This window comes from Salvelinus alpinus, chromosome 6 (genome assembly GCF_045679555.1).
Source record: "Salvelinus alpinus chromosome 6, SLU_Salpinus.1, whole genome shotgun sequence".
In the NCBI taxonomy this organism is placed as follows: domain Eukaryota; kingdom Metazoa; phylum Chordata; class Actinopteri; order Salmoniformes; family Salmonidae; genus Salvelinus; species Salvelinus alpinus.
Genome location: NC_092091.1, coordinates 39,828,069 through 39,850,812, shown reverse-complemented (window position 1 = coordinate 39,850,812; position 22,744 = coordinate 39,828,069). Strand labels below are relative to the sequence as shown.

Sequence of the window (22,744 nt, the reverse complement as noted above, 5' to 3'; positions counted from 1 at the left end):
AAAATTGTATTTGTCACATGCTTCGTGAAAAACAGTGAAATGCTTACTTACGGGTCCTTTTCCAACAATAAACAGTTACAGATAAAGATTTAAAAAATACAAATTGAAGTAATGACACCTCCCCAAGGGGTTACATTTTTCGGGGAGGCAGCAGGGGTTACTGCTATATTTAGCAAGTATTTATATACCAGGCTCTTCTAGAGACATCTTTATTGTGAGCAGAACATGAAACTAGTGTCATACAGACTGCTACAGTATCTGTCTAATGAGGTGGTTTGGACTCGGGCTCTGGGTCTGATTCTGTTTGGTTTGAACAGAGGGGGTTGTGCTGAGTGGGCAGACTTTCATCACACACACACAGAGAAAGAGAGAGCGAGAGAGAGCGAGAGAGAGAGAGAACTTTGTGTTTGGGCTCCAGGGAAGAGGAGCGGGTGTTCTCAATCTTCAGGTATCAGCTGACTCCTAGCTCTCCTCCCTAGTGCAGTTAGAGAGAGGAAATGACATGAGGGGGGAGGAGGAAGGGGAGATATTCCCCTGCTGCAATACACTTCTCCCCCTTTTTCAGTCTCTATGGCATTTTCTCAATTAAACTCCTGGGTCCACTCTCTCCTCCTTTTGAAAAGGTCAAAGGTAATTGAGAGGCGACGAGAAGAGTGAACATGGATGAAAATGCTCTTGTATGAAATGAGACGCTCCTTCTCCACTTTACAGAGGTGGATCCCAAAATAAATGTGTAAAGTGATAAAAAAAATATGTAGCATTTCGTTTTTAAATGTGTGCATGCATTTCTCCTCTGACAATACAACAGCTGGTTCAAAGAGAGTGTTGATCAAAACACTTCCACGGTAGGATACACTTGTGCTTCCTTGCCAAAAGGAGGTTATCGAGGAGGGGAGAACCATCTTCCGTTTGCCTACTAACGTATTGACACACTCCTCAACCACTTATCTGTTTCCGGGTCACGGAGGAGAGAGGACAGACTTTTGCCCAAATGAGAATAGGCCTAACCAATTTCTCTCTCTCTCTCTCTCTCTCTCTCTCTCTCTCTCTCTCTCTCTCTCTCTTTCTCTCTCTCTTTCTCTTTCTATTTCTCTCTCTCTCTCTCTTTCTCTTTCTCTCTTTCTCTCTCTCTTTCTCAGGAAGGTTTATTATTATTCAACCAGTGATCGAGCAGATGAATGGAGGGAGTTCTCCTCTCCTCTTAAGAGAGGGACTTATTTGTGTTCTGCAACCTCTGCTTTCTTTCCTTTCTCCCATCTCTGCTATGGGAAGTGACATTACATGAGCCCTGGTTAATGAGCATACAGCATAGAGCCCCTCTCCTCTCCTAAGCCCCCCTACTGGTCGCATTTAAATAGACCTTGCCATCTGGAGTGGACCATCTGGTCTGTACCACAGGGTAGCCGGTAGGGGGATGAGATGACAGCCCAATCAGGGAAGACATGGGCGGTGACTGTGAAATGGCTCACAGACTGAACTGACTGAACCCTTGAGAATGGCCATAGTGTGGATTTCTGACAGTAAGGTGAGCTCATGGGTCACTGGTTGTTAACTGGTTGTTAACGGTTGGTTAACTGCAGGCTTCTGAGGGAATTTTGTGACACAGATATGTATTCAATTATTAATTAAGGGAATGAGCTGTAGGTGACACCATTTAGGCATTTGAACACCTAAGCTACATCAGAGAGCTACAGCACTATACCTCAGTAATGTATGCCATTATACACTACCCTTTTCACACTATCGTGGCTACCCGAACCGAACTGTTCTTTTTTCCCCACATTGTCCTTTTCAGCACTGTTTCAGCAACAATGGTGGATTTGTAACCAGGCCAGCTCAGTACAGTTTGAATTGGGCTCAGCTAGGTTCGTCTCAGTAGGTTAAAAAGCCCTTAATAGCATAAACATACAAAACCTCTGAGACTGAACTCACTGAACCCGCCCAATTTATCTGGCTGTAACTTCTGTCCCTCTCTCTATGGAGATTGAGCTGTGCCTGCCAAGCTGGCATTTCTCCATGGCCATGGTGACTATATGTCTAAACTCTCTCCCCTCTCTCTCCCCACCCCCTCCCCCATAGGGATTGAGCTGTGCCTGCCAGGCTGGCGTTTCTCCATGACCATGGTGGCCAGTTTCCTCATGGTGGGCGGGCAGCTGGTGATGCCCGGGGTGGCGGCTCTGTGTCGTGATTGGCCGGACCAGGATGACTGGCAGGTCCTGCAGATCATGATCATCTGCCCCTTCATCCTGATGCTGCCCTACGTCTGGTAAAGAGCCCCTCCCAAATGTCTTCCATGTTACCACCAATCTGTTGAGACAATCATCCTTAGAGTTAGAGGTTGAAATGAGATGTACCATGGAGTCCCGCCCACTGAGGGGATAGCCACACCCACTTAAGGAGTGGCCCCTCCCACTCATGAAGTAGCTCAGCACACTGAGGGGTCTTTTATCAATTAGATTTGCTCACCTCCTGCGTCCTCTCTCCTCCGTCCCCTCTCGCCTCCTTTTGAAAAAAAATCTAAGTTAACCGAGAAGAGTGCATGTGGATGGAAATGCGCTTGCTTGAAATGAGACTGTTCCACTCCACTCTCGCGTCATTAAGCAAATTACCTCAAATAAATGTGTAAAGTGCTTAAAATATTTTTTGTTAATAGTGCAAGACAGTCTATAGATAAAACAATAAGTAGCATATTGTTTTTAAATGTGTGCACGTTTTTCTCCTTTGACAAAACAAAAGCTGATTCAGAGGGGGTGTGGCAGATTTCAAAACTATTCCGTGGTATGATACACATGAGTAGTCTATCCTCGATGAAAGGTGGCTATCGAGGAGGGGAGGACCCTCTTCCGTTTGCCTACTAACAAATTGACACTCTCCTCGACCACTCAGAAGAGAGAGGAGAGGACGGAGCAAAGAGGACGGAGTACAGACTTTTGCTCAAACGAGAAAATCCCAGGGATTCCACCATGCTGTGGGGTTAGAGGTTAATAGGCTAGCCTCAGTCCTCAAAAAGGATAGCCCTACCCGAGGTAGAACAAAACACAACCATGTTTTCACATCTCTTATGTCTCCATTTATAAAATGGATGGTTGTGTAAATTTCTTTGACTGCAAAAGTGGTGAAATTGACAGATATTGTGACACACCCCTTAAACTCAAAAGGTGCAGAATAATGCCTGGCTAGAGGGGGGATTGGCCACATAAACTCATGTAACCCAATATTGCAAGCTCTGATATTGCTCAAATGTGAAATACAATACACTACATAAACAAAAAACAGCATTAGGATATCTTAATGCATCTTGGAAATATAGGCCTGTAAACACAGAGATACAATAGACGTAAATATCTATCTATGAATATTTAGGATGAATGCAAGCTTTACTTTTTGGTAGCAGATTAATAGGCAACATTCCAAGTCAAAGTTGCTCTCATTCACTGTTGTATGGTCCTGACAAAAATACATACATTTACGTTTTTTTAATGTTGTGGTTATTGTGATCAAATATTTTTAATTTTTAATTGTACCTTTATTTAACTAGGCAAGTCAGTTAAGAACAAATTCTTATTTACAATGACAGCCTACCAAAAGGCAAAAGGCTTCCTGCGGGAGTTTGGGGTTACTTAGAAATGTCCTTGTTTTCCATGAAAACATACATGAAATGAGTTGCAAAATATGACATTGATAATGAGTTGCAAAATAAGACATTGACAAGGTTTTTAATAATGATTTTTAATTGAAATAATAATTGTGTCCTTCAAACTTTGCTTTCATGAAAGAATCCTCCATTTGCAGCAATTACAGCCTTGCAGACCTTTGGCATTCTAGTTGTCAATTTGTTGAGGTAATCTGAAGAGATTTCCCCCCATGCTTCCTGAAGCACCTCCCACAAATTGGATTGGCTTGATGGGCACTTCTTACGTACCATACGGTCAAGCTGCTCCCACAACAGCTCAATAGGGTTGAGATCCGGTGACTGTGCTGGCCACTCCATTATAGACAGAATACCAGCTGACTGCTTCTTCCCTAAATAGTTATTGCATAGTTTGGAGCTGTGCTTTGGGTCATTGTCCTGTTGTAGCAGGAAATTGGCTCCAATTAAGCGCTGTCCACAGGGTATGGCATGGCGGTGAAAAATGGAGTGATAGCCTTCCTTCTTCAAGATCTCTTTTACCCTGTACAAATCTCCCACTTTCCCACTCCCACCAAAGCACCCCCAGACCATCCCATCAAGCACTCCTCCAGCATCTTTTCGTTTTTTCTGCGCCTCACAAATGTTCTTCTTTGTGATCCGAACACCTCGAACTTAGATTAGTCTGTCCATAACACTTTCTTCCAATCTTTCTCTGTCCAGTGTCTGTGTTCTTTTGCCCATCTTAATCTTTTATTTTTATTGGCCAGTCTGAGATATGGCTTTTTCTTTGCAACTCTGCCTAGAAGGCCAGCATCCCGAAGTCGCCTTTTCACTGTTGATGTTGATACTGGTGTTTTGCGGGTACTATTTAATGAAGCTGCCAGTTGAGGACTTGTGAGGCGTCTGTTTCTCAAACTAGACACTCTAATGTACTTGTCCTCTTGCTCAGTTGTGCACCGGGGCCTCCCACTCCTTTTTCTATTCCGGCAAGAGCCAGTTTGCGCTGTTCTGTGAAGGGAGTAGTCAAATCAAATCAAATTTTATTTGTCACATACACATGGTTAGCGGATGTTAATGCGAGTGTAGCGAAATGCTTGTGCTTCTAGTTCCGACCATGCAGTAATATCTAACAAGTAATCTAACAATTTCACAATGACTACCTTATACACACAAGTGTAAAGGAATGAATAAGAATATGTACATAAAGATTAATGAATGAGCGATGTCTGAACGGCATAGGCAAGATGCAGTAAATGGTATAGAGTACAGTATATACATATGAGATGAGTAATGTAGTATATGTAAACATTATATAAAGTGGCATTGTTTAAAGTGGCTAGTGATATATTTATTACATAAATTTTTCATTATTAAAGTGGCTAGAGATGAGTCAGTATGTTGGCAGCAGCCACTCAAAGTTAGTGATGGATGTTTAACAGTCTGATGGCCTTGAGATAGAAGCTGTTTTTCAGTCTCTCGGTCCCCGCTTTGATGCACCTGTACTGACCTTGCCTTCTGGATGATAGCATTGTGAACAGGCAGTCGCTCGGGTGGTTGTTGTCCTTGATGATCTTTTTGGCCTTCCTGTGACATCGGATGGTGTAGGTGTCCCGGAGGACAGGTAGTTTGCCCCCGGTGATGCGTAGTGCAGACCTCACTACCATCTGGAGAGCATTGTGGGTGGAGCAGTTGCCGTACCAGGCAGTGATACAGCCCGACAGGATGCTCTCGATGGTGCATCTGTAAAAGTTTGTGAGGGTTTTTGGTGACAAGCCAAATTTCTTCAGCCTCCTGAGGTTGAAGAGGCGCTGCTGCGCCTTCATCACCACTCTGTCTGTGTGGTTGGACCATTTCAGTTTGTCCGTGATGTGTAGGCCGAGGAACTTAAAACTTTCCACCTTCTCCACTACTGTCCCGTCAATGTGGATAGGGAGCTGCTCCCTCAAGTCCACAATCATCTCCTTTGTTTTGTTGACATTGAGTGTGAGGTTATTTTCCTGACACCACACTCCGAGGGCCCTCACCTCCTCCCTGTAGGCCGTCTCGTCGTTGTGGGTAATCAAGCATACCACTGTAGTGTCATCTGCAAATTTGATGATTGAGTTGGAGGTGAGCATGGCCACGCAGTCATGGGTGATCAGGGAGTACAGGAGAGGGATGAGAACGCACCCTTGTGGGGCCACAGTGTTGAGGATCAGCGGGGTGGAGATGTTGTTTCCTACCCTCACCACCCGGGGGAGGCCCGTCAGGAAGTCCAGGACCCAGTTGCACAGGGCGGGGTCGAGACCCAGGGTCTCGAGGTTAATGACGAGTTTGAGGGTTCTATGGTGTTAAATGCTGAGCTATAGTCGATGAGCAGCATTCTTACATAGCTATTCCCTTGGGAACAGGAACAATGGTGGACCTCTTGAAGCATGTGGGAACAGCAGACTGGGATAAGGATTGATTGAATATGTCCGTAAACACACCAGCCAGCTGGTCTGCGCATGCTCTGAGGACGCGGCTGGGGATGCCGTCTGGGAAGGCAGCCTTCAAATCAAATCAAATCAAGTTTATTTTATATAGCCCTTCGTACATCAGCTAATATCTCGAAGTGCTGTACAGAAACCCAGCCTAAAACCCCAAACAGCAAGCAATGCAGGTGTAGAAGCCTTGCGAGGGTTAACACGTTTAAATGTTTTACTCACGTTAGCTGCAGTGAAGGAGAGCCCGCAGGTTTTGGTAGTGGGCCGTGTCATATCCTGTAACAGAGACATTAGGGATGTGAAAAAATATGGTCGTTTTTTGTTCTACTTCGGGTAGGGGTATCTAAACAAATTGTGGACCTTGCCACTAGCCTATGAAGACTTGCTCATCAGGACCAGGTTTTGGTTTGAACAGTACACTGCACACTGCAGTCTCAGACAATACGATCTTTCTCTCACTTTCCTTCTGTCATTCTCTCTCTCTTTCTCATGTTTACTCCCCCCCCTCCTCCTCTTCTCTCTGTAGGATCTTCCCAGAGTCCCTGCGTTGGCTCCTGGCCACCCAGCACTACGGCTGCTCTAAAGCCATGATGCTCCGCATCGCCAGGAAGAACCAGGTCGACATGACAACTGAACTCAGTGGTATTCTAGCAGGTGAGGAAGATGGAGAGACAGAGAAATGTAGAGAGACATGGAAAAAGAAGAGAGATGGAGAGGGGATAGATGGGGATAGATGGATAGAGACGTGGTAGGTGATGATACACAGATGGGAGAGGTGGAGAGAAAGACGGGATATGGAGAAGTAGAGAGAAAGAGGAGAGATGAAGAGGCAGGAGAAACCCTGAGTTAAACAGAACCACACTTTATTTCATCAGTCTACACACACCTCTGGTTTGTAGCTGGCCATGCAGAATATACAGTTGAAGTCGGAGGTATACATACACTTAGGTTTGAGTCATTAAAACTTGTTTTTCAACCCCTCCACAAGTTTCTTGTTAACAAACTATAGTTTTGGCAAGTCGGTTTGGACATCTACTTTGTGCATGACACAAGTCATTTTTCCAACAATTGTTTACAGACAGATTATTTCACTTATAGTTCACTGTATCACAATTCCAGTGGGTCAGAAGTTTACATACACTAAGTTGACTGTGCCTTTAAACAGCTTGGAAAATGCCAGAAAATGATGTCATGGCTTTAGAAGCTTCTGATAGGCTTATTGACATAATTTGAGTCAATTGGAGGTGTACCTGTGGATGTATTTCAAGGCCTACCTTCAAACTCTGTGCTTGACATCATGGGAAAATCAAAAGAAATCAGCCAAGACCTCAGAACAAAAAAATTGTGGACCTCCACTGGTTCATCCTAGGGAGCAATTTCCAAACGCCTGAAGGTACCATGTTCATCTGTACAAACAATAGTACGCAAGTATAAACACCATGGGACCACGCAGCCATCATACCGCTCAGGAAGGAGACACGTTCTGTCTCCATGAACGTACTTTGGTGCGAAAAGTGCAAATCAATCCCAGAACAACAGCAAAGGACCTTGTCAAGATGCTGGAGGAAACAGGTACACAAGTATCTATAGCCACAGTAAAACGAGTCCTATATTGACATAACCTGAAAGGTCGTTCCGCAAGGAAGAAGCCACTGCTCCAAAACTGCCATAAAAAAGCCAGACTAAGGTTTGCAACTGTACATGGGGACAAATATCGTACTTTTTGGAGAAGTGTCCTCTGGTCTGATGAAACAAAAATAGAACTGTTTGACCATAATGACCATCGTTATGTTTGGAGGGAAAAGGGGGAGGCTTGCAAGCCGAAGAACCCCATCCCAACCGTGAAGCACGGGGGTGGCAGCATCATGTTGTGGGGGTGCTTTGCTGCAGGAGGGACTGGTGCACTTCACAAAATAGATGGCATCATGAGGATGGAAAATTATGTGCATATATTGAAGCAACATCTCAAGACATCAGTCAGGAAGTTAAAGCTTGGTCGCAAATGGGTCTTCCAAATGGACAATGACCCCAAACATACTTCCAAAGTTGTGGCAAAATGGCTTAAGGACAACAAAGTCAAGGTATTGGAGTGGCCATCACAAAGCCCTGACCTCAATCCCATAGAAAATTTGTGGGCAGAACTGAAAAGGCGTGTGCAAGCAAGGAGGGCTAAAAACCTGACTCAGTTACACCAGCTCTGTCAGGAGGAATGGGCCAAAATTCACCCAACTTATTGTGGGAAGCTTGTGGATGGCTACCCGAAACGTTTGACCCAAGTTAAACAATTTAAAGGCAATGCTACCAAATACTAATGGAGTGTATGTAAACTTCTGACCCACTGGGAATGTGATGAAAGAAATTAAAGCTGAAATAAATCATTCTCTCTACTATTATTCTGACATTTCATATTCTTAAAATAAAGTGGTGATCCTAACTGAACTAAGACAGGGAATTTTTACTAGGATTAAATGTCAGGAATTGTGAAAAACTGAGTTGAAATGTATTGGCTAAGGTGTATGTAAACTTCCGACTTCAACCGTACGTATGGGATGTCACACGTAGACTCACAACAACACATTGTCAATTGCATTTGCACGGATTGTATTGTTGCTATACACAACATGTAGCAGCAGGTCTCTGATTTCAGTTATGAAATGTGTATGCAATGGAGTCAGTCAGTCAGACACAGTGACACACACGGACTATGCACGTACACGTTCATTTTAACATGTGCAACTGCAGGACTCTAGTTAAATTTGATGAAATATCTGCACAGCTTAATCCCAGACACACACACAGATATAAAATATGAGAAAATATTTTAAAGCTGGGAGCAGATTAATAGGTACTGCTAGATCAATAAAATAAAGTGTTTTAATTCAGATCTCATGCACACACATCCACCCACAGAAGAACATTACTAAAGAGTCTGTGTGGTGTGGATTTCCCGATGTGCTGGCTCATGTGTGTGTGGTGTGTGTGTGTGTGTGTGTGTGTGTGTGTGTGTGTGTGTGTGTGTGTGTGTGTGTGTGTGTGTGTGTGTGTGTGTGTTGTGTGTTGTGTGTGTGTGTGTGTGTGTGAGTGTGTGTTGTTTCCCTGCCAGCGGGAAGGTCTTACAGTGTGTTGTGTCTCACCGCCAGAACTGGAACATGAGCTGCATAAGAAGCCAAAGAGGACCTGCATCATCAAGATGACCAGCACCAGAAACTTTTGGAAGAACATCGTGGTGCTCTGTGTCAACTCGTAAGTCTCTCTCTCTCTGTGTATGTGCAGCTGAGTAAAATCAAGTCAAATCTTGTTTTTCTTGGCAAACAATTGGTGTAGACCAGGTATTCCCATACTGCCATCGGGGGTATGCCAAATAAAATACAAAAAAGTGTCCTTTTTTTCCTTCACATTTTCAAACAGCCCATTAATATTTTCCAACAGGGCTATACATTTGAGTGAATTTTTTATCCTCGCTTGAGTAGCCTCGTTTCACTGACAAAAATAAAATTAAACCATCTAGTGTTCAGCGAAATAACAACACAATGTCAAATACAGGTAGCCTAGTCAAATAATTAACATCCAATCACATTAACCGTTACTCTCTCGCGGGAATTCCACTAACGGTCGGTATGTAGCCAAACGTAGCTGCTGCTCATGTTGGTATCTGTACTGATGGAGCAAAAGCCATGACAGGGAGACATAGTGGAGGAACCAATGACCCCGATGTTCCTGTTAAGGAACGGATGCCCTTTGCAATCACGTACCTATATGAGAGTGGATTCTCGGCCCTCACTAGCATGAAAACTAAATACAGGCACAGACTGTGTGTAGAAAATGATTTAAGACAGACTCTCTCGAACATAACCCAACATTGCAGAGTTATGTGCATCCTTTCAAGCACACCCTTCTCATTAACCTGTGGTGAGTTATTCACAATTTCCGATGAGCAAATAAGGTTTTATATGTAAGATGGTTAAATAAAGAGCAAAATTATTGATTATAATTATGTTATTATTTGTGCCCTGGTCCTATAAGAGCTCTTTGTCACTTCCCACGAGTTGTGACAAAAACTAACACGCATTCTTATGTTCAATAAATGTATCGTATATAGTGTGTGTGTGTGGCAGGCTTACAATGATGACCTTGGTGCTAGAGGGGGTACGCAGCTGGAGGTTGAATGTTTGAAGGGTTACGGGACTTTAAAACGTTTGGGAACCACTGGTGTAGGCTAACAGTGAAATGCTTACTTACGGGTCTTTTCCAACAATGCAGAGTTAAAGATAAAAAATAATAAAAATAGTGATATGAGGAATAAATACACAGTAAATGATGAATAACAATAACGAGTAAAAATCGTATTAAAAGGCAGAGGGCAATGTGCCAAACAGAACATGAATTACACATGAGCTCGGTTCCCCATGAAGACGAGGCTCCGTACCAGCGTCTTGCTTCTGGTACTGATGGTGTGTGTGTGTGTGTGTAACTGGTAGGATCTGAACCCGGGTCTCCCACTTGGAAAACCAATGTCATAACCCTGAGACCAAGAGGAGGGTGACACTGATTTTAAGTTACTTCATCGCACTAGCGTCAATCCCACTCACCTCCGCTACATGTGTCTCTCTCTCTCTGCTGGTTGACGGGGTACGGTATCCACCACTGTTTTGCTCTTACCAATAATGTGTTTATGTGTGTATCTGCTGGTTGACGGGGTACTGTATCCACCACTGTTTTGCTCTTACCAATAATGTGTTTATGTGTGTATCTGCTGGTTGACGGGGCACGGTATCCACCACTGTTTTGCTCTTACCAATAATGTGTTTATGTGTGTATCTGCTGGTTGACGGGGTACGGTATCCACCACTGTTTTGCTCTTACCAATAATGTGTTTATGTGTGTATCTGCTGGTTGACGGGGCACGGTATCCACCACTGTTTTGCTCTTACCAATAATGTGTTTATGTGTGTATCTGCTGGTTGACGGGGTACTGTATCCACCACTGTTTTGCTCTTACCAATAATGTGTTTATGTGTGTATCTGCTGGTTGACGGGGCACGGTATCCACCACTGTTTTGCTCTTACCAATAATGTGTTTATGTGTGTATCTGCTGGTTGACGGGGCACGGTATCCACCACTGTTTTGCTCTTACCAATAATGTGTTTATGTGTGTATCTGCTGGTTGACGGGGCACGGTATCCACCACTGTTTTGCTCTTACCAATAATGTGTTTATGTGTGTATCTGCTGGTTGACGGGGTACTGTATCCACCACTGTTTTGCTCTTACCAATAATGTGTTTATGTGTGTATCTGCTGGTTGACGGGGCACGGTATCCACCACTGTTTTGCTCTTACCAATAATGTGTTTATGTGTGTATCTGCTGGTTGACGGGGTACTGTATCCACCACTGTTTTGCTCTTACCAATAATGTGTTTATGTGTGTATCTGCTGGTTGACGGGGCACGGTATCCACCACTGTTTTGCTCTTACCAATAATGTGTTTATGTGTGTATCTGCTGGTTGACGGGGTACTGTATCCACCACTGTTTTGCTCTTACCAATAATGTGTTTATGTGTGTATCTGCTGGTTGACGGGGTACGGTATCCACCACTGTTTTGCTCTTACCAATAATGTGTTTATGTGTGTATCTGCTGGTTGACGGGGTACTGTATCCACCACGGTTTTGCTCTTACCAATAATGTGTTTATGTGTGTATCTGTAGATTGACGGGGTACGGTATCCACCACTGTTTTGCCCGCAGTATGATGGACCCAGAGGCCCCTGTGTCGGCCATGTTCAATGCCGACTACTACACCATGGCCGGCATCGCCGTAGCAACCTGCCTGGCGCTGTGCCCGGCCGTGGCGTTCATGGGACGTCGGGGCGGACTCCTCACCTTCATGATCGTCACTGCCCTGGCATCACTGCTGCAGCTGGGCCTGCTCAACTGTGAGTAGAGTACAGACACGTGTTATGCATTTAACACACACACCGACACACACACGCACGCACGCACGCACGCACGCACGCACACACACACACACACACACACACACACACACACACACACACACACACACACACACACACCTCATCCACAAATAGTTATTTACATGTAAATTACAAAGCAATAACATCTCATTATATTCTGTACCTGTTATACACAAATGACATACTCCAATTATGGAGTTATTACAGTGATTCCGAGGAGTCACTACTATAATGCCCTTTTCCAGATCATTGCCTCTGTTGTCGTAATATCAGATCTGTATCGGTCAGAAAAATAATGAGATTTTCTAATGGCTATACTCATTTTCACTGTTTTTCTTCCCCCACCCATGACCTTTCCTTGAATGCAGTGATTGGGAAGTACAGCCTTCGCCATGACACAGGTACAATTTGACTTTATAAAATACACTCAGACCGATTGAAAAAATATGCCAATCAGGCGCTCTGGGTTGCAGCTCTACAGGCCAGGCTCATGCTCCATCTGTTGATTTTGTGTTGTAGAATCAACAAAACAGTCGTTAAACAAAATTAAAGGCTGGCCAGTACACCAACTGTTTTCCGTGATCAGTTCTCTGTTATGACTAGACCCAGTAAGTGACATTTTTATATTTATGATGTACAGTATGTGTCTCACCTCCTCTCATGTTTCTCATCCTTCTCGTCTGGTTAGTTCTGAGGGACACACTAAACAGGAAGTTCTCGGTGGCGTTCTCCATCATCGGAATGTTCTCCTCTCACGCCGTCAGCACCCTCAGCATCTTCTTCTGCGCTGAGATCACTCCCACCGTCATCAGGTAACACACACACACACACTATGTATGGTCTGACCGCACCCACACCAACAGTTATTGGATTCCTATAACACACTTATTTGGTAAAATGATGTCCCGCCAAGTATGTTTGTGTTAGAATGGCTTACTAGCGCCATCTTGTGGTGTATGTATGTGTCATATAAATGCAATTTGACAGACTATTGTTCTAGAATATCAGCCTGGTCTCGTAGACTAGACGTAACATAGTAAACATAAGTTCGAGACACTCAAGTGAGTATGATATGTTACGTTTGCTATGGTTACATAAGACAGAAGGTTACTTAAGGCAAAAATTATGGTAGAGTGGTTGCATGGTCAAATCTCATCACGGACAACTTTAGCATTTTAGCTAATTAGCAACTACTTAGCATGTTAGCTAACCCTTCCCCTAACCTTAACCCCTAGCCTAGAAATCGTTAGCCACAACAAATTGAAATTCGTAGCATATATGTTTTGCAAATTCGTAACAAATTGGAATTCGTAACATATCATATGAATTATACTTCTTAACATATCATAGGAAAAACGGATGATGGACATCCACAAATGAATACATACCATACGAAACGTAACATATAATACTAATTGGAGTGTGCCGATTTACTATTACAATGTTACGTGTACCCGATTCCAGGTTGATAATCTAGATAGTGTCTGAGTTTGATCTTTTTTATGCTGTCTGGTTTCAGTGTTTGGCTAGTCGTTCCTGAAACCTGACTCTCCCTCTTTGTCTCCCTCTCTCCTCAGGGGTGGTGGTCTGGGTTTGGTCCTGGCCAGTGCTGGTTTCGGCATGCTGACGGCCCCTATCATGGAGCTCCACAACCAGAAGGGCTACTTCCTGCACCACATGATCTTAGCCGCCTGCACCCTGCTGTGTATCATCTGCCTGCTACTGCTGCCCGAGCCGCGCAACCAACCCCTGCCAGAGAGCCTCGTGGACGGGGAGAGCTACACCCGCCAGCCCCTGCTCACCCACCGGCCTGGAGAACAGCACCTCCTTCTCACCAAGCCTGGGGATAGGGACTTATACTCCCGCGTCCATGATACGCCGCTGCGTCTTACGGCCACCGGGGGCGCCACAGCAGCAGCGGCTACTGCTCTTGCAGCAGTGCCTACGTCTTATGCGTACGCTACCGGAGGAGAGGTGATCAGTAATAGTATGGTGGAAATTGGCGTGGGAGAGTCATTGTAGCAGCAAACCCGCACTCCCCCCTGACACACACAGACAGAGGACAGGACAAGACTGTGCTGTGGGGATAGCTTGAACTGTCCCACTCCTGGTCACTATCATGACTGGTCTGATTCATTCAGTCCTGCTTGTAAGATTCTTCCATGAGGAACTCTTTCGTTTTGAAAACTTTAAAAACCTTCCGTTTGGTTTAATCAAGAAATTATTACCCTCTCATTTGTCTTGTGACACAATCCTTCCACGTCTTGTTTGTGAGAAAGGCGTAAATTGAGGTCATGGATATCCAAGATTTGGACAAAACCCCAAAATGAAAAATAAGGCATTACTGTTCAGACACCCCAAGAAGGCATATTTACCAGGAGGTTTAATGGGTGGTAATGTAATGAGGTGATGGATTAGCAGTTAGCCTATAGAGTAGCGACTATGTCTACATTCTAAATTCCTCCATATTCCCTACATAGTGCACTACTTTTGACCAGGGTCTGCATATAGTGCACTATATATAGGGAATAGGGTACTATTTCAGACACTCAATATGATTTATTAAGTATTTGAGGGCCTGCAATAGAACAGAATATTCTTGAAACAAATGATGGAGTTATTCACACACCTGTGTATGTCTTTGCAATTAACAGAAACTCATTACAATGACTTACATGTATTAGTGCCCATAGGGTAGTTGTTGCCACGGGTTGGCAGTGTGTCTAATGGGCACCATGGTTCCATGCTGGGGAGGGATGTCATGGTGTCTGTTGTAAGTTATAAGCAGAGTGGTGTACTATAAACACATAGAGAGACACTTATAGAGCAGCAGAGCAGACATGGTATTCAATATTTCATTTGAAATGTCTTTCAACAGTGATGTGTGCTCTATGCATTTCAAATTCTATTAGTGTAACTTTTTTTGCACTAAAATTCAAAGTTCAATCAAATGTAATCAAATTTTTGTCAGCCAGCTCGTTTGAGGCACAGGTTTTGGGTGAAACTGCTGCACTCTAAATGTAATAAAAGGAGAGGTCAGGCCTATATACTGAAGCCTACTTGATGGGTTCATTTCTGCCTCCCACCCCCCTGTCAAAAGTCAAACTTGGCACGTTATCCTTAGTAGTAGTATAATCAATGTAAATACATAAGAAAACTGAGTACTGCAGCCCCCATTAAATGTTGGTGAATGACAGCCGGAAACCTAAAGAAACTGTGATGGCTTTGGAAATGAGTTTGGACTTTGAATCTTTTTATTGTGTTTTTATTTCCATATTCTATGGAAAAATCAAAGGCACCGAGTGTTGAGTGGACAATACTAATGTCCAGTTAGTTACTAGTATGTATGCGTTCCAAATAGCAGTCTATTCCTTACATAGGGAATAGACTGCCATTTGGGATGCATAATGTCTACTACTACTACTATGAAACATCTCCGTTTCTGTATGGCTTTATCACAATGGTTGTTCAGTTTTTTAAATCCTCTGATTTCAACTGGACAGGTGACTGAAAATAATCTATCAGTAATTCAGTATTTATTTTTTGTCATGTTGCCAAGGGGATTCTTGTTGCTTGACATACCTCTAGTTTAGCTAATTTTCACATGGTAAATAATGTTAGTTGTATATTGCTGTTTTTAGTACTTGTTTAAACCTCTCTCTCTAGCACAGTTAAATAATGTCTGGCCATGCCATGAATCACAATGTCTAGGGGTTTTGAAATGGTTAGTGTCTAGAATAGATGAAGTTATAATGCAATAGAGTGATCTAGTTAGAATAGCTGTGGCTGACAGAGTGTTGGTATACAAACGTTATACTCTTACAAATGATTGAAAACCAAATGTAAGGTGTGTATTAATGTGCCATCCATTGACAATGCATGGACTATCATACATTTTATGCACTATGCATATCAAATAGTTTTCATAGAACATTTTGTCACACGATACGTATAGATGACCTTAAAAAGGCCAAGTATACTCTATACATTTCTACCATGAACTATATTTGAAGCAAATGGCACATATTTTGACACCTTGTATTGTTTATTTATACATGTTTTCAGCGATGAAATGTTGTGGTAAAATAAATGAATTTCCATGAGTGATCGATTGTCAACCACTAATATTTTCTAAGTGTTTATTTTTTATATATGATGCATTTGCAATATTAAAGCCATAAATGTTGTTTTGATAATAAACTTGTTGATTATGTCAATAAATGAACTACTGAGGTGATACATGTCTGTAGACTGAGTTTGTGGGCAGTGGGCACAGAAAATATAGTGTGTCTGCAGCCTCTACACAGAGACGTCTCTGGTTAGATCTCACTCATGAGTGCTAAAACAGCAATCGACAGAACATTCCAGACAGGTAATGTTGTTTTTCTCTCCATTGTTTTATTTTGGTACAAAACAATTAAACTAGTAAAAAAAAAAGGGGGAAAAGGTTAAAACTTGTCAGGGTGAACTTCCATCTCTTTCTTTATCCTGTTCTCTACCAGCAGAGACAGGTTGGAGTCAGTCATGGGCAGGGAGTAGCTCACATACACCTGTTTCTTAGTCCTTTTAGCTGAAACAAAGGAGACGGAGGACAGCTGGGTTAGTGATGTTTCAGATGGTGAAAACTGACACCAACAATAGAACATAATACTGGTTAGTAGTTTAAGCATCTAGCTTTCGGTTATTGTTCTGAATAACATATAGCTATCAACGGAATCACTATATAATTGATGGTTAGACAGATTTGACTGGAAAAACAACGTTGTGGCAGCCTAAAATTGCCATTAGATCATTTTGATGTTAGTAGCCTCGTGTGGGGTAACAATAGAGGCATCAGGGATCAAATATCTAGCTTCCCATTCTTTACTTGGATGAGTTTGAACAAACTAACTCAGCAAATACCAAAATCTAGAAATTCATGACATACACAGACTGTGCTTGTGTGTATTTATGTGTGAGTGTATATGAATTGGTGGTTTGTTGTGCCCCACAATGAAATTGAGGGGAACTATCGATCTGTCTGTCTCCGTTCGTACATCCGTTAGTATGTACACGTTAGTACATATGTAAGTCACACGCAATCTCAGACACCACTGGCCTGATACTGACAAAACGTGGGTGAATGATGCGTCTTGCCATAGAGATCCGGCATTTACAAAATGACACCCAAGGGGGGCGCTATAGTAATCAACTGAAAACTTTGAACAAGCATATCTTGTCGCGTTTGACATACAGACATGAAATCTTGTACATACTGATGCGGCAAAATATATTGACAGCCTTGCACTTTTCTTTAAAAATTCCCTACTTCGAAAATAAATTGTATTTCATTTTCAACATTGATGAACCAATTGGATTTTTGTAAATTTAAAGGGATACTTCGAGATTTGGAGTGGTTGATGTGGAGTGGTTGAAAAATTTGTTTTAATGACTCCAACCTAAGTGTATGTAAACTTCCGACTTCAACTGTACATACATACATATATGTACATATATGTATGTACAGTTGAATATATATATATATATAATATACATACACACATATATGTGTATATACATATATGTGTATATATACACATATACATACACACACACACACACACACACACAAATATATACATACACACACTAATCGGTATCTGCATTGAAAAATCATAATCTGTTGACCTCAAGTTAAGTTGCCAAAATGCCACGTGCGTCCACTTAAATCAGTACATTCATATCAACCTAACCATTACGAACATTTTATTTGATAAAATAAGCCTCACCTAGCAAAGTAGCTATAACATTTTTTGTTAACCAAATTCGACACACACTGACCTCCATACATAAATTCGTGGCAGAGTAAAACCTCTTGCGCTCTGATACAGCCAATACTCACGAGAGAGATATGATATTGACAGGATGAAAGGGTGCTTACTCAATCTCTGCGCCAGTGAATTTGGAGTGGTGTCCGATGGGTCCCCCAGGATTAACGTAGAGAGCGGCATCGAATCCTGAATATATATATAAATAAATAAACACAGATACGTAGGTTAGCTAAATTACAAATGGGACATAGCACCATCAGCCGTTAGAATAACGTTATAGTAGCGTAGTTAGCTAACAACATTGCACGGTGAAGCTAGCTAACAATCCATCTCGGTTAGCTAGTCTGGTTTAAAACAATATATTTACAGTAGACTACTCACAAATTTACTTTCCATTGAAACAGCCAAGTTGGACAAGACGGGGCTCGAGCCCACCCAAAGGAAAAATCCTCCATTGAGTTTTATGACGTGAAAGTGAACCGTTTGCTCCAGAATCTTCTCGGAGAAATCGTGGACTGTAATGGCATCGCCTACTGCTCCACTCTCTGCTATGTTCATATTGAATAGATGTTTGTATGAAGACAAGTACAACGAAACCAGACCATTATTCAATTCATTTCAACCAAATCACGTGCGTCCGTAAACAACAAGTCACTTCCTCGTTTTCTTCGTCGTTGGTATTCTTCTTAGGTTGGGTTTATCGGTGGTTGGCATCCAACGTTATGGTGCAATACCGACACATACTGTCGTGGAGTGTGGGCCAGAGACGGGGAGAAACTAAATAACAAAATATTTGAGACTATATCTAATGATGTTCTACTCAATATACTCTTTAAACTAATTTCCCGTATCCCCTTCTCCCTCATACTAGATCTCAGCCTATCTCTTTCCCTCTGATACTGCCCACACTGTAGCAATACATGCTCCACAGTCTGTTTCCTAGCAATAATCACACTTTCCTGTTGGAAGCTTTTCTATCACATTTAAGGACTTATTCAACAGGTTGTGTTCCACCCTTAATCTTGTAAAAATAGCTTCCTCTCTTCTGTCTCTTCCTGCCGTCCTCCCCTCCACGACTTTCCTCTGTACTTGAAATAAATGCCTGCTCTTAGTATCTCTATTCCACTGCTCCTGCCATCTCTGCACCATCACTGTCCATATCAGGCTTTTTGCCTCTGCCTTGCTCATTAAAACTAAAACATTAACATCCCCACTTCTAAGTGCTTGTTTAGCCAGTACATCAACTGCCTCGTTCCCCTCCACCTCCACATGGGCTGGGACCCAAGTAAATCTTATCTGTATACCCATCTGTTCTAATCCTGCCATGGGTTTGTAGCACCTCATAAAGCAGGTCTTGTTTGCTACGTAACCTAAAGGACCGGAGACTCATTAACACTGCACATGAATCAGAGCAAATAACTACTGTGTCTGGCTTGACTTCCTCCACCCACTGCAAGGCCATTAGCAATCTGCAATGGCATATCCCTCATCTCCACCTGTAGTGCAGCCACTGGGGACGCCCGAAATGCCCCACTACATATTCTGAGTCCTTGCCCCTGTATGACATCTAGCCTTTCCAGTGATGTCCGGGCTGCCGAACCATACGGTATACCGCCATAGTCTATTACAGATCGGATCAATGCAACATACATGGTCCTCAATGAGGAACGCCCAGCCCCTCACCCCTTCCCCGTCAGACAGCGCATCACATTTAGCACCTTCTTACACTTTCCCACCACTCTCTCAATGTGTTCTGCCCAGGTCAGTCTAGTGTCAAATTATACCCCAAGGAACCTGAAGGCCCCCACCCTCTCCAAGTTTCTCACATATAACCTCAAGCATAACTCATCTCCCACCTTCCTCCAGGTAAAGAACACTGTCTGAGTTCTCTACAGAGAACCTGAATCCCCACATTAATGCCCACCGCTCTACCTCATTAATTGCTTCCTGTACCTTCCTGACTATGTATGGCACATTTCTTCCCCTCTTCCATAAGGCCCCATCATCTGCAAATAACAACCTCTCAATATCTGGCTGTACCTGAGAGTTAACATCATTGACCATGACTGAGAACAACAGAGGACTAATCACGCTCCCCTGTGGTGTACCATTTTCTACTTTTTTTGGTATCGTAGCGTTCACACATTTTGTTTGTGCATGCCGCAACCCTACTGTGCGTTAGTGTGTGATCGATCACGTTACATTTGTGATACAAAAATAAAAAGGAAGAAAATAATATATCTAATAATTGCACCACCAACCAACCCTACACAGATATACCACTATTTCATAAAAATCTGAAAACCATCTTATAACTCTTCTGCAGTAAAATCTCATACACCCAGGTACTTCTCTGCAGCTGGCACCCACACTCATTAAAATCCCACTACCCCATTCCACTACTACTTTCACCCTATCTGCTCCTGCACCATACCAATGGCCTGCCTGAGACACTACCACTCAACACACCCTGTAACTTTTAACTCAATTCTCGTATACCCAAATACGTCTCTGCAGCTGCCACCACAACATCTATTTAATGTGAATTTACGATACATTTCTGCGGTACAGTTGTTAACCATTGCTATCAGTGGTGCCTGCTGAGGGGAGGATGGCTCATAATAATGTCTGGAATGGAGTAAAATGGATGGACCGGAGTGAATGGAATGGTATCAAACACATGAAAACCATTGTTATGAGCCGTTCTCCCCTCAGCAGCCTCCACTGATTGCTATGAACGCTAAGAAGCCAACCTTACTGAAGCATATGTAACAGGTAAGAAATAGGGTTTTGTAGGGTTTCTCTCAGATCAGCCTTGGGAGGTTGAGCAACAAACAGAAATGTGTCTCTGCTGGCCAACACATTTAACATCACCACAGTACTTAGTAGTAGTGGCACCTTTCCTAATAGTATATGGTGAAAAGTTACAAATAACTCACTATATGCAGCCCCTCACTATAGCTTGAATACAACCAATGAAACCATAGCAAAGAATTTAGCAGTCTTACAGCATTTATATCATCCCAATAACAAACGAACAAATAAAAATAAAGAATGACACCCATTACTGTGTTCATCGAGTCTGTATGAGGGCTGGAAGGGACTAAAATAAAAGAAGTAGTCTGCGGTAATATTATTCTCCTTTGAATGGCTAATTAGGCCTAAATGTTCATTATTAACAGCGTCTACTCTTATGTCAAACTTCCACGGGAATCTTTTATAACTAAATCACTTCAACTCACGGCTCTCTTCTGGTTCCGGTAACAATTCTTTGATGTCAAGTCGCTAGCGGACTAATACAATATGACACTGGTTACACAAGATGGAGATTTAAAGAGAGAGAGAAAGAGAAATAACACTTGGATACATTTGTAACTAAGCTTAGTTTACCCCTAATAACCTGCCCTGAATTGCCGCTATTATGGGTAAGAAGTAATGCATGTATTTACGTGTTGAAGGCCTTCATCGGATATCTCTGTTGGGCCCTTCGTGGGCCGGGTTACGCTTGGTGATAAGGGTTCCACGGAGGCCTTGTTCTTTAGATGGCCCTCTCCTCCGTTCTCGGGTGTAAGTCTCTGATTGTCCTCAAGATGTCACACTGTCCTTCTTAGTTGTCTGTTTACTTGCACTCGTTCTGGAAGAGTGGTCTCCTGAGGACGGCTAATCAGACGTGTCGATGATCCCAGAGTGGTGATGAAAGTCGTGTAGACAAACGATGATTTGAAGAGAATAACCAGATGGCTCTGCTTAAATTCACCTTCTTAGATACAGTACAGCTACTCAACCATAGCATTGATTGTTAAGAGGTTCCTTTGTCTTCGTCAACCTTGTGTTGCATTTCGGGGTCGTGACTAATCATAGACCTCAGCTGCAGCTTGTGGCCCTTCTAGTCTGATATGTTAATTCTTAACTAAAAAGGGGGCATTTACATCACACTGACATGCTCTCTGGGTTCCCTGAGGTGTGTCTAGTTACGAGGCAAGGTATCACAATTTACTATGATCTCGTCAGAGAACTAAAATCACAGTGTTATCATCAGAAAAACATTCTCTTTATCCTGGATATTATGTAAACATGATATACACATTGCGAAAACCCTTCAAGTTACAATGTTTCTGTTATAACTTAACTTTTAATGACCTCACAAAATAGACAATAATCTTTCACATTCCATTTCTCATAATTACCAACATTCGGAGGATGAAATATATTGTCCCGACGTCCATTGTTTGATGTTGAAGTTCTTGGGCAGTAAACTCTTCATAAGACACACAGACATTCCGATCACCCAAACTAGGCACCAAAAGGACTCGTCTGCTGCCTATGGTTTATGATCGAGTGAGGTGTCATAAAACCCCCACATCCACCCCCCATTGTGTTCCTGAAAAGCTAGGACTGGGGGTGTGGCAATTTTCACATGGGTGCTGTCATGCCAAAATCCTAAATTTAGAACTATTTTCAATCTATAGATATTCTCCAGTTCAACAGCCGGCAGCGTCAGTAAAAATACACCCTCTGTGTGTGTACTCTGCAGTTGGTTATAAGGAGTCCTAGATTATCGCGGAGAACGATTCCCGTAGGGGGTCCGCCCGTGAGTACATCCGCTGGGTTGGTTTTGACGAGGGCGCAGTGTCAGGATCAGCCAAAGAAACTCCATCCTACAAAAACGCTTAATTAGAGATATTGTTTGATTATTTCTGTGGTTTGGTTTTTGTAAACGAAAATGTTATGACACAACAAATGTTGCTGATTTCCCTATTTCGAACGTATATCTTGTACCTGGGAAGAGAAGGTAAGGTGCAACTTATTGATCTCCTTGAACGGATCAGCTGAGGATACTTAAGAATTGTCTTAGTACCTC

At 42.7% G+C, this 22,744-nt stretch overlaps 2 protein-coding genes across 2 annotated transcripts in view; one reads left to right on the top strand and one right to left on the bottom strand.

The window, feature by feature from the left end:
* LOC139578674 (solute carrier family 22 member 23-like) overlaps positions 1-16,310 on the top strand; it is a 30,779-nt gene extending 14,469 nt beyond the window's left edge. The window contains exons 4-10 of the mRNA XM_071406602.1: positions 2,080-2,266; positions 6,623-6,750; positions 9,237-9,339; positions 11,805-12,031; positions 12,442-12,474; positions 12,762-12,885; positions 13,651-16,310. Coding sequence (XP_071262703.1) covers positions 2,080-2,266; positions 6,623-6,750; positions 9,237-9,339; positions 11,805-12,031; positions 12,442-12,474; positions 12,762-12,885; positions 13,651-14,095 — 1,247 coding nt within the window. The 3' untranslated portion in view covers positions 14,096-16,310. The remainder of the gene's footprint in view (positions 1-2,079; positions 2,267-6,622; positions 6,751-9,236; positions 9,340-11,804; positions 12,032-12,441; positions 12,475-12,761; positions 12,886-13,650) is intronic.
* A 141-nt stretch (positions 16,311-16,451) lies between these two features.
* On the bottom strand, positions 16,452-18,556 carry psmg4 (proteasome (prosome, macropain) assembly chaperone 4). The gene is made up of 3 exons (XM_071406603.1): positions 18,265-18,556; positions 17,994-18,069; positions 16,452-16,643 (listed from the first exon to the last, which is right to left on the bottom strand). Exons 1-3 carry the CDS (start codon positions 18,439-18,441, stop codon positions 16,522-16,524), a joined length of 375 nt encoding a protein of 124 aa, XP_071262704.1. The 5' UTR covers positions 18,442-18,556; the 3' UTR covers positions 16,452-16,521.
* Between the last annotated feature and the right edge of the window lie 4,188 nt (positions 18,557-22,744).